This window comes from Neopelma chrysocephalum, unplaced genomic scaffold, assembly GCF_003984885.1.
Source record: "Neopelma chrysocephalum unplaced genomic scaffold, ASM398488v2 Primary Assembly neopelma1_22, whole genome shotgun sequence".
Classification (NCBI taxonomy): Eukaryota; Metazoa; Chordata; class Aves; order Passeriformes; family Pipridae; genus Neopelma; species Neopelma chrysocephalum.
The window spans coordinates 14,273,941-14,290,420 of record NW_020897689.1 but is presented as its reverse complement, the minus strand read 5'-3'; the positions used below and the strand labels follow the sequence as shown (position 1 = coordinate 14,290,420).

Here is a 16,480-nt window from a genome sequence, read left to right as displayed (position 1 = left end):
CCTTTGCATTGATCCACTACACAGGGAAAAATAAAACTAACTGATTATTTTTTGAGGAAAGAATAACTCAAATGAACCTCAGACATAGTTTTGCAACTTCAGGAGGGACAGATAAAATGTGATGTTGTAACTGTGATAGCTAATACCGGTTTAATATGTTAAAATCTTTGTGTTTGATGGACCTTGGAATGCAGATGTACTTATAGGAAAAACAACAGTCAGTAGAAAATGAATTTAATGTTCACAGTAAGGTTTCTTTAGGGCCAGTAAGTATAAAACGCAATAGTCCTGAAAATTAACCCCAGATGTATCATTTTGTTAACACAAGAAATGTGCAGGATATCTAGAACACTAAAGTTTATGTAAATCTTTATGTAGGGAAAAGTGGTACCTACGATAAGGTTATATGCCTGACCTGAGGCCAAATCACAGTTCTTTAAGAATGTAAAATTCCTCTGGACATCAGTGGCATTTTTCCTAGGGTAAGAGCTGCAAGGCTAAGCTGGTCATTGAAATACTCTGGTACCACAAGGCTCTAAAAGCCCAAGCAGTGATAACGGCAGAAGAGCTGTTATTTCTGTACCATAAAAAGAAATATTCTAGAGACATTATTACATTTAAATGTATTCTGATATTGCATTCTGCTTTTCCATCTCAGCAGACACTGTTCCATCTGAACAAGATGGACATAACACAGAGCACAGTATTTTATATTAAATACAGTTATAAGGGAAGAACAGCAACCTTGGAATGACTCACTTGCAGGACCAATTCATAGGTTACACTGAGTATGAAAGGCAATTTCAGAATAGTGGTGGAAGAAAAGGAGTTTTATAACAGAGGTGATACAAACTAATTTGGAGACTCAGATACAGAGAGAACAGAGTACACAATGTACTGTACACAGTTCAAGGGAGGAAAGAATGGTTACTTTTTCAAATACAGTCCAATTCCGTTCAGTACTGTAACAAAATCATTTCAAATGCTGAAACATATTAAAAATTCAATCCTAAAAAGACAGCAGCTCTGTAGTTGTGCTGCACTGAGTCTAAACACAAGATACTAAGAACAGGAGACTGTATTAAGGCAGGACCGGTGACAGACATTGGCAAACAAGTGGTGCATACAGAATGTAATGACATATTCAGGAGTGTATTTCAGCCCACGTACTAAAGCACTGAGAGGGTAAAGTTTTGCGCATGGTGGCATTCCTCCTTGGGATAATGGGAAAAAATGGTTAGAAAATACAAGATGTGTTTGATTATTTTACAAACAGCTTGTCACAGTTCTGTATGCTAGATGATACAAATCTTTGTCAGGAAAAATATAATGAAGTTCACCTTTTAAAATCTAATGCAACGGACTTAGCACTAAGACTGTGTAAAAATAGCATCTTCTACCAATGAACTGTACCATATAAATTGATGGTCATGAAATGTTATTATAATCTGAAGTCTAAAACCACAAAGCAAGAAAATTCCAAGTTAAAATGAAACTTCATCCTTAGCCCACCCAAAAGTGTTTAGATATAGCAGGGCTTGCCAAAGAGTAATAGTCCTATATACAAATATGCTGCCATCACCAGAAATTTCAAACTAAATATGGAATTCCAGCTCTAATTCTGACCTTTCTCTTCCCTGTTTTTATGGGTATAAACTAGTCTTTTCATTATTCCTGCACCTGTGTGGTTAATAATCTTAAGGTAACTCTTTTTAATTATTTCTGTGCAGCAGAATTCATTCACCAGCTTCTCAGCTGAACAATCAACCCCAGAAGAAGAAAAAACAAAAACTAAATAGTAAAATTATCTTTATGGAGTACTGTGGAGTAGCCCTAAAGGAAAAAGAATTCACACAACTGAGTGGCCCACTCCTTGTACTTCAAACTTGTCAGCTTCGTGGGGTTTTTATTGTTTAGTTTTTTGGGTTTTAGTTTGTTGAGTTTTTTTAAGGGCTAGAGGCATAAGTTATTGAACCACTAGATAAGGGCTGAAATAAGATCTGCTGTTGAGGAAGAACAAGCTTCTCATCCAATTTAAGAGATAACAAATTGTGATGTGGAGAAGAGTGATTTTTCTCAGAGACGGGGAGGAAGGGGGGCGGGGAATGGGACACGAGATGGCATAGCATTTCATAGTGTTTCTTTAGACCTCCTCCACAATTAAATTTGTGTTGAAGGACCTCCCCGACCACAGAAAGAGAGACTGCTCTTTCTCTCACCAGGTTTTATTTGTGGAGAGACTACTTTTCCCTGTTTCTCTTTCGTGATCTCATCTATATTACAGTCACAAAAGCTTTTCTTGATATTTTTGTGTTCTACCTTCTTAAAAGACAGTTCCTGGCAGGAGATGGTGAATCAGCTGCTGAAGCAGCAGCTTCTGTTGCAGGATATCAGGACTTCTAGAGAACATGAGTGAGGAAAGTAGCAGATGAATGCAGCAATGGAATAGCAAACATGATGTTTCATGGACTGAAGAGAGAAAGCATTTCTCAGAGAAACCCCCCGCAGGGAGTTTATTCCATGAGCCAGCAAACATTGCCTGGAATCATGCAAATACACAAAAAAAGCAATGTATGTATCATAAAGACCTCCATAAATCCACATTCACAGAACTTTTAACACCAAAGAACTCAGGGTAAAAATCAGTCTGTCTGGGGCACACCCCACACGCCCCTTCTTCGCTGACAGTACAGTTACTTCAGGACCCTCTCGTGGCGTCCCTTCTGACCTAGACACCTGGTCAGCTTTTCCCTGGAGATAGCTTTGGTGCCCATACTGGTGGAAATGTTATCCAGCTTTAGCCAAGACTACTCAGAAAATCTGCTTTCTATCTGTTTTCTTCTGTTCTAGCACAGATTCCTAATCCCTGGGTGACAGATACTCTAAGGTTGTAATTCACCTGCCTCTTCATCAGGGAGAATACACGAAACATAAAGGAAGAAAGGAGTGTCCTTTCTTATGTGAAACATGAGGGTACAAAGGAAACCAGTGTTCAGTAATGGTAAAATACAAACACATGCTTAAACCAGCACCGAGACCACAGCCCCAGCTCTTTTCCTTAGATGAGTTCCTTAAACACTCAGTGCCTCCTTTCCCTGCTGTCCTCTCCTATACTTGACTGAACAACACTCAGCTACCAGAGTGTGTGGAAAGCTCATGTTTACTCACAGTGTTACATCCTTACCCAGAATAAGACCTGATGATTATGATACTCTTCTATTTTTAACTCCTAATAAATAGAAATATGCATTCCAATACTGTATTTTCAGCTTTTTACAGGTCCATTGCAAGCTCAGTAGTAAGAATAAGGAAATATTCTGATAAGTGAATGGCAGAAAATAATGACCAAAAAAATGACAAAATAACACACATATTCTCATGTTTGATCCAAAATCTTTAGAATGTAAGCATACCTCCTGACAGCCTGTGTCAAAGTATCCACAGACCAAAGGGACTGGTAAGAGAGAGACCAAGATTTTACTAGACACAGCAAGACTTGGTGCTCCTCTCACTCACCATGACAAGACTCTCCCTGTTACTAACAAGAGTTAACTCTGCAGTAGAAAAATCTGTGCAGAAAAATCTGTGCAGCAATGCTGAAGTGACTCAAATACTCCTAATAGACAACAACAATGAACGTCATGGATATGATCCAATGAATTAGCAACACAAAAAAAGAAAGTATTTTTGAAAGAATATTATTTGGGTTACAAAGTCAAGCGGTCAAAATGCAGAAAATGCCAGATTTGAGGCTGCCTGAAAGCCTAAGTCAGGTGCCATTTGCAACTGCATAAATGATAAAGTTGCAATGGTGTGTTCACTTATTCCACATCTGCTGTTTTACTCCATCAATTCCTGCCAATGACAACATAACAAAGAGCAAAATGAAAACATCCTTAATCTCTCATTTCCAGCATTAAGGTGTTTGACTTAGTAACCAAACAAAGTCCTGAACAAATGAGGTCCTTACGACATCAATGTTGTAATCTTCCCAACATTATTACAAGAGATACTATGGTGATTTACAAAAATGGTCCCGGTGTTAGTCCAAAATTACACCTTCAGGATCCACTCTTATTTTTATCAAAAACTTAGTTACAAGCTTTATCACGTTGAACAATCTAACAATGAAAAATAAATCTAAAAGTTCTTCATTTCTTTCAGGTTCCGACTTTCAAAGTCTAGAGTTTTCCCTGGCTTTGGGAGCCTTGTGGACCTGGTACTTTATTTTTCACTTACAAATCCTGAAAATCCGTGGCACTGTCAGTTCCTAATACATCCAGCCATCCACTGATGTCATATATTAAGTCAGAAGGGTTCTGCTTAATTAGAAATAAAGGAAAATCTTGTTGGTTTTCTTCTTAAGGTATTCACTGTTTTTAAGCACTCATGAGGGTTTACTGATGTTCAAGATGTAATTGGGCAAGATACACTTTAATTCAACACAGGAGTGAACAAACTCCATACAGGTGCCATGGTTAAACAGTATGTTGTCAGACCAGGTGATGTGCCCTCAACAATGCCCTCAATGGCATCCTCCATTCCCATACTTTTCACCTAAATATAACCTGAAAGTGCGAGCTGGTCTTACACAAAGAACGAAAGAGCAGAAGGGAGTCAATTTGCTTTTCATTCAAAACAAACCAGGACAAACCAGGAAAGAAACTTTTTGACTAATTAACAATTCCTTCCCCCGGGTCCTCCCAGAAAAATGCAACTGTCATCCCCCTTTAGATTTCAATGTCCCTGTACAGGCACAAAACACTAGCTCAGTTAAAAGTTCCTCACAATTGTCCTGTAGCTGTGCTTTCAGTTGCCAATGCTTTATGAGCTTTAGAAAGAATACAGTCAATGCAGTGGTCTCTGATGTAAAATGAAACCTGGAATCTGAGACATCAAAATCTAATTGCTATTCATAAGAATGAATATTTTGCTTTGTTACATTTAAGTGATACTACAGTTGATATTAAAAGTCAGTTTTATTATCAGACTTAAAACTGAGGTCCTTATCGAGGTAAATCTCCTCCCAAATCAACAATGTTGCTCAAAGAGTGTGGATCAAAACCAATACGAATGAGAAAGCCCACTAGCTCTCACATACACACGAAGAAACCCTCATCATATCCCCAAATCTCTGTAAAGGTGCAAGCACAAGGGCAGCCTGCCTCAGTAAATTTTTCCACTCACTTTACTTTTTTTTTTTAACTAATTTTGTTCAAAGTACTTTTGGGGGAAAAAAGATAAATACACTTCAGGTAGCAAATGCCAGAAGAAAAATATATTCCAGCAGTCTTTGGCCAACTTAGACTTGAAATGAATTTACATCCTCAAAACACCTCTTAATTGTGTTAAAATTTTCTGAAAACTTATTGCACACATTTTTCTTTCAAAATTCACAAGAACCTTTCTCTTTACAGTCCATTCTTCACTTGCATGCCCTTTTTCTCTCTCATTGGAAAATATATCAATTGCTTATTTAAAGAAAAAGTGTTTTGGCATGGCTGACCTGTAGAGATACACAGCTAAGCAGAGTCAGTGAATCCACTCACTCTGATATGCACACATGATATGCAATTAAAATCTCCATTCACATTCCTACGGGGTTGTCAATCAAGAGAAAAGCCTTTTTGACAACATCCAGTGAAGCGTACCAACTAACTGCTGAACAGGAACTTAAACAGTAACAGCTTTTGTTACCAGCAAGAACGGATTTTTACCAAGATTGGGCTCAGTTTCTAAAGAAATAATTATGTTAAAATTTTGGGGCTTTTCATTAAAAATTAAAATGTGTCACAAAGCTATTGTGTGTGAAGGTATCATACTATGTAATACATGAGGGTTATCAGATATATGTGAAAAAAAACCTTCTAACCTCTCTTGACTGTAGGAAACAATTTATCCTTTCATACTTAGAACAGTGAACAATGATTACAAGCTCGTTTTTAGTGAGAAGAGAACATTATTCTAATTGCATATTGTCTATTTGGTAGGCATCAAATATCTTTTCTAACATTACATTATAAGCTGCCCGGTTGCTAAACTAACACTAAATGGCCTGCTACTGCCAAAAATGATACTGTGAACAATTTATTACTGACACACTGGAAAATGATGTGGCTCAATTATAAGTATTTGCAACTCCTTGCAAATATCCTGACTTTCAATTTATGATAAGAGAGGAAAAGTCTTTGTTAAACACTGAAGATGCTAACATTTACTTTCTAATACCCAGTTAGATAATGCACAACTTGTAAGAGCATCCAATCTGTAAAGGTAAAATCAGTAAAAATAAATAGGTTGTTAGCAATCTGCTGTTTGTGTTTTGAGCACTAACCTTGAATTACAGTTTTCAAACATGCTAATATTATTAAATATTGAAATATTTGCCCTCTTGCTTATCACACTCCATAACTGAAGAGAGAGCAGATGCATCCTGACTATTAACAGTCATGACAAATTGCCTTACTAATGAATGTTACACACTGAAAGTGCCATAACTGATTAAACCACTATTTCCCACTACCAGATAGAGAGAGACTTGGGAACTCCAGCAGTGGACAACTCTGATGTTCTGCCAACAGGCCTTCAGGGCACAGTGTGGTATTTAGAAAAACACACTGTAAATTCCATATGAATATATTCTAAAAGACTATGTGTATACAACAGGTTTTAAAGAACATTAGATGAAACAGCTTAGGTTCGTAGCCGATGAGCCATGCAAAATGGATGTGTTTTAACAATTTTAGAATCATTACAAGGCTGCATTGGAGAATATTTCTGTTGGGTTCCTCTGCCCCTCTCCCCACCTCCCCAAACATTGCTTGTGCTTTGCTTTCACATAAAATCTTTCTTTTGTCAGTCTCTTTGTCGGTGCAAAATTGGCAGTGGTTCAAATTCAAAGTACTCCTATTCATTTACTGACCATTAAACCAATGTCATTCTAGTTCACATCAGCCAGAGAGCTAAGCTCTAAAAAACATAAAAGACTTGCTTCACCACTGACGAATAATGTGTACATTTTTACAGAGCTTAAACCTTAACGCTTTGCCTGAAACTAACAATACAGTATACCTTATCATTCCTTTTTCACAAGCAGGCAGCTGCTGAAACGCTTGCCACTTCAAAATATCAATTGCTTGCCAGAGTTGTCCTCAACACACCCTGTCAAACTCATGTATATTGTGCAATGAAAATGGTGCAGGACTGAAAGCTAGAAATTGTGTCAAATTCTGCTGTAAGAGTATGATGTGCAAAGAACAATGTATGACAACCGTAGAGACTACAAACAATAGCAATGGAGCCAGACACTACATATATCACAACTGTGCCTGTACATATTTTATTGTGTGCATTATATATTTAAAGCATGACAAATGTGTCATTGTAGCTATGTGCTACACCAAATAGAAACCCTTCAGCTAGCTAAGCTTTTTCATTCCTCTTGATGGAAGTGTAGTGGTATTTTTTTGCCCTCTGAACATTTGTTTGTAAATCACACAGCACAAAAAAAAAAAATAAAATCAGGTTTTCAAAATAAGTAACCGAAAACAAAAGGCAATACTACAAGATGAGAAAATGAGATTTAGTTCAATTAACACTTTTGTTTTTCTCTACGGACACATAGCCAGGCTACCTTAAAGAATATCACTGGCTATGCAAGACAAATACAATATCACTGCACCCATATATTACAGTGTGCCTAATTTTAATGTAGATAAGTGCTGGCCTATTGATTTGCATGTTTCCCTGGCAAAATGGAAATCCCATGTGAGTATGTTCTTTGTCTGTAGAAAATGCATTTTAAAAAACCTTTATGAATACAGCAATCTATGCTAAAAAGGAAAACATAAGTAACTAGTATAAAATTACATGTGGAACCTAGAGGAAGTAGTGCTCATATACACACACATGTATACATGCATCTCTCTGTGCACACATGAGAATGTGTTACACAGTCACACAGTTTTTTAGCATGTTGTTAGAATTTCTATAAAGAGTCTTAAGTAATGAAAATTCAGGCTCTAAAGAGAATCTTAAATTAGTTGATAAAAAAAATGAAAATTGCCAAACTAAGTAACAAAATAAGTGATTCATAAAGTGACCATGGAATGCTAGTCTTAAAGAAACAACACATGGTAGTGATGAAAAAGAAAGGATGAGTGCAACAGCCCAGAACAGCATGTAGGTTGCAAAACCTGAACACACAGTATTCCATGACAGTCATTAACTGATATAAACCTAACCAAAATGAATAGATACACCATTAAGGTGTTAATAAATATTTTGGAAAGAGAATGGGTGTTTTAGGTGCTCTGGGTTGCTGACCTTTGCTGTGTTTATTAGTGGGACAATGATGCATTATTAACACACAGCAGCTGTACCTGAACTGCTGCCATGAACATAATAGCCTTTTATAGCCATCAGGGGAGTGAGATAGGAGGCCTTTATTAACCACTACACATGATTAGCACATTATGTGAACTTTAGTAGGCAAATTATCTCTTATTGAAATATAATGTTTGTTATAACTAATTGTAAACATGATTTAAAAAACTTCTCAATGCAAAACTAAGAGTTTTACTGCCATTTAGTAAATAACTGGCTCAGCCACTAAAATAATAATTCCTCTTTTCCTTTGTTCAACCTGTAAAAACAACTGTGCCTCACAAAAACTTACTGCGCTATGATAAAAACACTGAAGTAAATGACTTCCACATCTTGAATATTATTCTTCAGAAGTGTAAAAAAACATAAACATCTATTTCCAACACAATTAAGAAAACTGCTAGTGAAGAAAAAGAACTTGTCTTATATTTTCTTATAAAGATTACAGGTAGTTCTTAAAAGAATCAGTTTGCCAATACATTTTCAAGAGTTAACTTGAAAAAACAACACCATGATTTACTTCAAAGAGCTTAATTTTGGGTAAGATTATCCCATTAGCCTTCGCAACTGAACACAGCACTAAGAGTCCATTATGAGCAGTCTTTTATGCCCTAGCAGAAAGTCATTAACATAAAATAAATCATTAGCTTTGATATTAAGCCTCTACTATCTGCAGGTTTCTACGACTAATGCTCACAACTTTGTCTGCCAAATGATCAATTATACTTTTTGGAAAGGTTATCACCCCTTTTCACCATTATTTTTCCATTTTCTATTTATTTCAGGTTGAGGCAAACACAAGTATTGTATGACAAACAAATGTTTTCTCTTATTCATGAACACAAACCTACACACTTTTGGCAACTGTGAACAGAATATGACTTCAAAAGCCCAGTTACAGTACAGGATAGAAATTATGTATTCTCAGAGTATATTCACTTCCTTCAAACTCAGCAATATATAACAAAGCAGAAATCTGCATGTGTATATACATATAGAGTAGCATAGATACAACAGGAATTTACATGTTTATATAATCTTCTCTTCTGGCAGGAACTGTCTGGATAAATCTTTTGCTTCACATTGCAGACTTCATACTTCCTTTACTGACCCATTTCCCTAAGTACAGGTTATCACTGATTTCAGAGTTCTGATTTCTTCTTGCATATAGAATAAGAACTGGAGTTCACTAGAAATTTTCTTAATATAACAAAAATACATACCAGCTACAGTAATTTTCATTTAACCTTTAAGACCATATAATCATCAACAACAATAGCAAGAGACAAAAGTACCACCACAGCAGCTCAATTTCCATGCTTAGCCAGCACTACCTTTGAAAAAAGCCACTCGTGCCACTTTTGATTGGTAGAGAGTGGTTTAACAGTCAAGAATGTGAATGCTAAAACATTCTGACATTTCCACTAACCTGGACTTGTCAGATGCTCATGTAATTCAAGTATGTTTTGCAACTTAGAAAGCAGCGTGTTTCTTGGGAGGAAACCATACTACAAGTGTCTGTGGCAAATCAAATAGCAGCCCAGGGAGAAATACTAAATGAACAGTTCAGGAACAGTGTTAGCGTATGTGCAATTGAAAGATAAAATATAAATGTTATTAGAGCCATAGGAAATTCAAATGATAAAAATAAACTACTTACTGCAAACATAAGAAGCAAAAGAAAACCACAGACATTGCAAATATCGATTGCACTAAGATGTCTGCTGAAAAGCAATTTTAAGTTTGAAGGTCTAAGTCAAGATTTAAACATTTTATTCCATGCCTTGACTTATTAACTGAAAAACCGATCACTACCGATGAACATAAAAGGCAGATATTCCAGTAGAAGGGGGACGAGAGTTTCTTCTGTGCACTCGCTGCTGTGGCAGGGCAGTGTTTGTTGCTGCTGCTACATAATCTGTGCCTAACCATAGAATAATGCAACACTGCCGTTTTCGAACTGAACGCTGTAGGGAAAAGCGTTATGACCAAGAAAATCTCATTTGGGTTGATGTGAATTCCATGCCTGAAAGTATTTTGGAAGCACTGCTATAATTAAGAGTCATTTGGCGAATCTGTTATAAACCATGTTTTGGAGCAGTTTGTAACTCAACGTTTTTAATGAGAAAACATTCCTTGGGCAGAAAATCGGTACCCAGTTGCGTAACTAAAACAGTAGAATAGACTATTTCAGTTGGAAGGGATCTACAGCAATCACACAGTCCAACCGCAACAACAAAACATTTAAATCTAGGCTATATTTAAAATAAGTATTTCAGTGTATGCAGTCCTTGCTAGACATTCAAAGAGCATGTGTCCTCTTCAAAAAGATAAACAAAGCTGCCACTAATTGCCTCTGCTGTCAGTTCCAGAAGCCAAGGTCTGCACTGATCCAGGGACTACCCTCTCACCACACGAAGTGGTGCTTTCAGGTCACTCCTGAGCCATGCTGAGAGTGCCATCAAAGGAAGTTTTTTACTTCCAACGTCTAAGCTTTGTTATATCTACTATCAATATGGGATTTAAATATCCAAGAATTTTCATCTAAATCCTACCATGATTACGATAATTCTCTTCTTAAATATAAATTGTGTTTTAAACATAGTCCGCTTTCAGATGCTTCTCTACATTCTTAGCAAGACAAGATACTCCTGCTAAGATGGGAATCTGAGGATCGGAGGGTACTCATTTCTTCCCAGTTAACATGCCCAACAAGCCCCAAATTCAACAGCTGTGACTGCCTAGTCTTCCACAGTATCACCTTCTCAAATGCAGCTCCAGCTGCTCTTTGGTTTAATGTAAACAACAAAGGTACTGCGTATGTAGTGTAGTGTTTAGCTAATTCAGCATTCTTGGTAGTTTACTGTTTCCACTTTTTTTTCAGAAGACCTCATGATAGGCTGATGGAGGCTAATGCCCTAGAGTTGAAATGCATCATTCTGTAAGAGAATAAAACATAATTCCTCTCAAGGAACTGATGTTTTGCAGAAAGAAAAAAAAAATTGCTGCAAGTGTTTTGGTTTACAGACATCTTTGACAAAGATTTCTCAAAAGCACATACATAAATTGTTTTCTTTATTCCACTAAAGTTGGAACCACTTCTTTTCTGAAACACTGGAATTTCAGGAGGCACACTTGGGGCTTGCCCAAAACTCTGAGACTACATACTAACACAGGAAAGAAAAGTCCATTTCCCTTCTTCCTATGTGGTATTTTTGAAACTAAAACACTTAACACTTGAAAATCAACAGTCAGCCATAATGCAACTGTTTAATCTTTCCTTTAAAAAACAGCAACAAATTTAAAGTATGATTCTAATGCAGTAGAGGACAAGGTGGTTCTCTAAGTGAAAAAAATATGTCCAGAATAAACAATATGAGTATAATCTAAAATGCTGTCAAAACAGTAACACAGCATTTCAACTTTAGAGCTGCCCTTCAGAGCACTTGCTTGCCACAATTCTGAGTTTCAGATAGAGACTGGATGGAAGCATGCCACTGGAAATAATGTACACTTTGTAAACAGCCATGGAACATTTTATTTAAAGTAGTCTCTATGGTAGAGTTAAGTTTACACAATAAATTAGTCTAAATGCCAAGTATAAATATATGCATTTTTGCTCTGTGGAATTCTGATTACGAGTGGGATTGTTACCTGCTTACAAAGCACTGTATTATATCTCCTTATCCACTTCTACCCAGTGTCACTCTGTTTTTTTCATTTTGAAAGGTTTTGCTTCCCTCTCCCTCCTTTTTCCTCTTACTCCTCTCTTTAAAAACAACTACAGTCTATCATTTTACCTCTGCTGTCTGGCTGTATTTTTCCACTGCACTGACAACTACCAGTGAATACAAGAAAGATGAGTTGTAGGCTCCCGTATTTTTGAACAAGGTAGCAAATCACAGAAGAATCCAGTGCATAATTCTGCAGGGCTAACCATTGGGAGCAGTAAAGACCATTATTTTCTGCCTACTGTTGGCAGAGGTCAGCATCCCTGTCATTAGCTGTGTCAAACTATAATTATATAACTGCACTTTATGTGAGCAGATATCTGAAAACACTGCAAAGTTGCAAGTATTAAAATTAAAATATACCAATCCTTCTTACAGTACTGATCAAAGCAGTCTTTGGAGATGACACTTCAATGTAGAAAGCCACAAGGCCGTTATTTATTGCTCTTTACATAAACATTTAAACTTATCATCCTACTTCTTCAAGCAGCTCAAAATCAGTGGCCATATTCTTCTATCAAATTAAGACACTTGGATTATCAAAGTTATTTGATTTTATAGCATTCAACTCAATTATGGAATGTGATGGTTCCCAAAATAAACTTCAACCGAACAGACTATTCACATTAGCCTGTACATATCTGAAATGCAATTATGCTTCAAGTTTCAAGAGTCGAACAGTACAACCCCAATCCTAAATCTGTCCAGTGTAAGAGCTCCACTATGTTATTTCAAAGGCTGACCTATATACCGCAGCATACCGTCCATTCTGTCTGTTTGTACAAGAGATACCTCACACAGTTGTCATAACCAACATTGTTTGCATTGTTCTTTCACTTTTCTCTCTTCATGGGTAATGCAAAAAAAACAAGGAAAAGTCTGCATAACAATATATGCAGAATATAACGAGCTTTCACAGCAGATACAGAAATATTAGGCTAAGATGCTTAGAATGCTATTTTAGGTTTATAAAATAAAGATCTAAGCAGTCTTCTGAAACAAAGCCTGCCAACTGAAAATTGTAAGATAAGAGGTGATTGTTTGAATCTACATTATTGCATTTTCCTTTGGCTACAGAAATGTGCATGTCAATACCTCCCATGCATGTGCCTGGGAACTCTTATGCTATGAGCAATCATCTGACCAGGAAAAAAACTAATGCTAACAGAACAACTAGAAAACCTAAAAGGCTAAGTATTTGTGGAATACATTCTAAATTACCAGCAGCTCAAGCAGACTTAAAACGTAAAGAATCAAAGTCTGGCAAATTTGTAAAAGAAAATACATCACCAAAACCCAGGTATGAAAAATAGGGCCAAATCCTCTAATAAGGGCCAAAAGCAAGTTTTAACTAACTTTACAAGAACCAAAATCCAGTTTTGAATGAGTTTTGCAAGTAAAGACCTAATGAAGATCAGCATTCTGACCCAGAGCGTGGATCCATCATACTCCATCATCTCCATCTCCTTTCCTGGGAGAGATCAAAAGCAAACACTCAACCCAATATACTGAACACAAAATTCTGCAGGCCTCCTGCCCTTCAAACTCCCTAGATACACAGAGCCTGAAAATGAGTGACAGAGCAATACTGTAACATGACGACATGTTTAGAACAAGTCAGATAAGTTTTCACAGCAATGTTAATCATGCTGGGTGAAGGGGGTGAAAAACGAAATGTTCACTAAGTGTATGCCTCCAAAGGGGCCTGGCAAACCTACTCTGTCCATTTAATGTAATCAGTGGTCAGTGGCAAAGACATCTGAAAAAGACATTTGTTCAATATTCAGTATCTTATACTGAAACATTCTTGGTAAGTCTTTTCCAAGCATAAAACATATGTCTTATGACTGTGCACTTTTAAGCACATTATCAGTTCAGGCAAAGTGAAATAGAAGAGTTGCAACTTGTCTACAGAATGAGTGTCTCATTTGCATTTAAAAAGAACAGTTTGCTCTCTCATACATGGCATGACTTGAAAGAAGCTTTAGCCAGCTAGTAAAGAAATTCTGGAAACTACTTTCTAAATTAATTTATTCGATTTGCAGAGCAACACACCAAAAATTATTTAAGGAACTTAATTGGAAAATGATTTAATATATTAAAGTAATTCCTGATTTTCCAAAGCATTTAACTTTTAAATTAAATCTGGTCCACTATCTCAAAAATGATGACTGAAATGTGTATTCAAGTCATTACCTTCTTTCTGAAGCTTTAAATCATTGATAGGTTTAATAACGTTTGTCCAGTTTCACTGCCAAACGGGTCGTCAAACACTTTGGTGCTTATGTCATTAATATTAGCCCAGGCTTTTCACATGGCAACACTTCACTGTTACAATTTACAAAACTGACAAGAGAGAAAATAACAGCAAGCCACAGAAGAAAGGCAGCAGTAGCCCCATGATTACTCAGAGCACTAACAAAAAAATAATGCACACATAAATGCTCCTACGCATCTGAACTCTTCCTGCTGAACAAAGTTCACTCCTGGCACAAACTTCCAATCTATAGGGCAGGTTTGCCAGATGCTGCAAAACAGTTACTTAAAACAGTGCTAACAGTCATACCTCTGGGATCTCTCTTGAAATATCCTTAGGCATCCACCACAAAGGGCCAGATTTATCCCTGGATTCTATAACTCCATTGAGTATTTGTGAAATGCAGCCAGGATGAATTTGGTCCTTTCTGTTGTGATTGGTAGATGCGACCATGTGGGAAATCTTTCCGGAAAACTGAGAGGGCTTCACCCGGGCGCCGCAGCCTCCGCGCCTCAGCACAGACACAGGCTATTTTGCTGTTTATCTCTGAACCGAAGCAGCTGCCCGGGATGAAAGGGACGGCTCGGAACGTCTCTCTGACACGTGAGACCGTCACAATAGCTGGGCGCGGGACCGGGCTGTCCCCCGCGGGCCGAGCCGGGCCGGGCCGGGCCGGGCGGGTTCCCGCGCCCCCCGGACCCCGCCGCCCCCCGCACCCGCGGCCGGCCCTGCGGAGCCTGCGCACGGCGGGGTTTGCGCTGCCAAAAGCCATCTGCTGCCGCAGCCCCCCACGGGCTGCCACGGCGGGCTCCCGAACGAGCGCCCGAGCGCGCAGGTTTGAACACATCGCTCTCTCCCGGCTTGCTCCCCCCTTGGCCGGGGTGTGCTCAGAGTGCTCTGGGCAAGTCGCACTTCCCGATCGTTTCCTACAGCCACCGTTTTATTCATGTGCAAAGCCCATTCCGTAACAGCAGAGAAAGTGCAGCTCATGCATAAAGCACCAGCTGGCTCAGGCCACAGCGGCAGTAACAATGCAGGAACCCCAGCCCCCTTCCTCGGCAGCAAAAGTCACGCAAAGTGTTCCCGGATCGTAGCACCAAACTCTAGGAACCAGACTCAGGATTTGGGCGAGCGCGGGCCTCCTCTGCGGTTCCTCCTTCCCCTGGGCTCGGGAACCTAAAACTTAGGTCTCCTCAGGTACTGAGCCTATTTGCAGAGGTTTAATCAAGTTACAGAGAAATTGGTAAGGCAGTTGCACAGCTGGGACAGTGTCGAGCCAATGTTCTGAAGCGACTTGTCACCACTATACACACTTACTGTGCATATAGAGAGATGTGTATATGTATGTATGTCACACGCATACACACACAGATACCCAAACGCGCTCCCGGCACCGCCAAGTACCGCTTTGACACACGAACTGTGGGGCAGAGTTTCTGCCCATTTGTGGGGGGCGCGATCTTTCTCATTAACAGCAGCCTTGAAAATTCCAGTCCCCCGTATCAGCATCCCCGTCCACGCCGTTTCTCCGAAAAGATGTTATGGAAAATGCCTCCCCCACCCAGCCCCCCGCTCCAGCCGCCCGCCCCCAGACTACTCCGGGGGTTTAATTTGGGGTGCCTGCGGGGGAGCCGGTGCGTGTCCCGGCGGCACCGCTCCGCGGCGGGCGGCACTGCGCTCCCCAAACCCCAAGCCCCGGCAAGTACCGCTGCCCTCCCTCCGCCTCGCCGGGGAACTTGGTGCGCCGCTCGCCAAAGCGCAGCGCCCGCTCATGCAACACGCCGCGACAACCACACACACCGACAGCACAGATAAAACACCTCGGACGACACAAAACACGAGTCACCTTGTTGCAATAGTAGGGGTCCAGGCAGGGGGAAGGTCCCAAACAAGGCGTATCAGGAGCGGCTGCAGGCTGAGGAGGTGGTGAATAAAATCTTACGTCCATTTCACTAAAACATCAAGCAAACTCTTTTCCTTTTCTTTTGGTCGTTAATGTTGGTGCAAAAAAGGGGGGTGTGTGAGTGTATGTGTGTGTGAGGGAAGGGGGGGACACACAAGACTGAGAAGGATAAAAAAGAGGTGCCTGACTTCAGTAGTCAAACAC

General features: G+C 39.0%; 1 protein-coding gene across 3 annotated transcripts in view; it reads right to left on the bottom strand.

Moving 5' to 3' along the window:
* TOX (thymocyte selection associated high mobility group box) overlaps positions 1–16,438 on the bottom strand; it is a 224,327-nt gene extending 207,889 nt beyond the window's left edge. For 2 of the 3 annotated variants that reach the window (XM_027707632.1, XM_027707768.1), the window contains exon 1: positions 14,683–14,945. In XM_027707632.1, coding sequence (XP_027563433.1) covers positions 14,683–14,826 — 144 coding nt within the window. In that variant the 5' untranslated portion in view covers positions 14,827–14,945. Of the gene's footprint in view, positions 1–14,682; positions 14,946–16,219 lie in introns of those variants that run through there. The other variant, XM_027707691.1, reaches the window with a different exon arrangement.
* Positions 16,439–16,480: the final 42 nt, after the last annotated feature.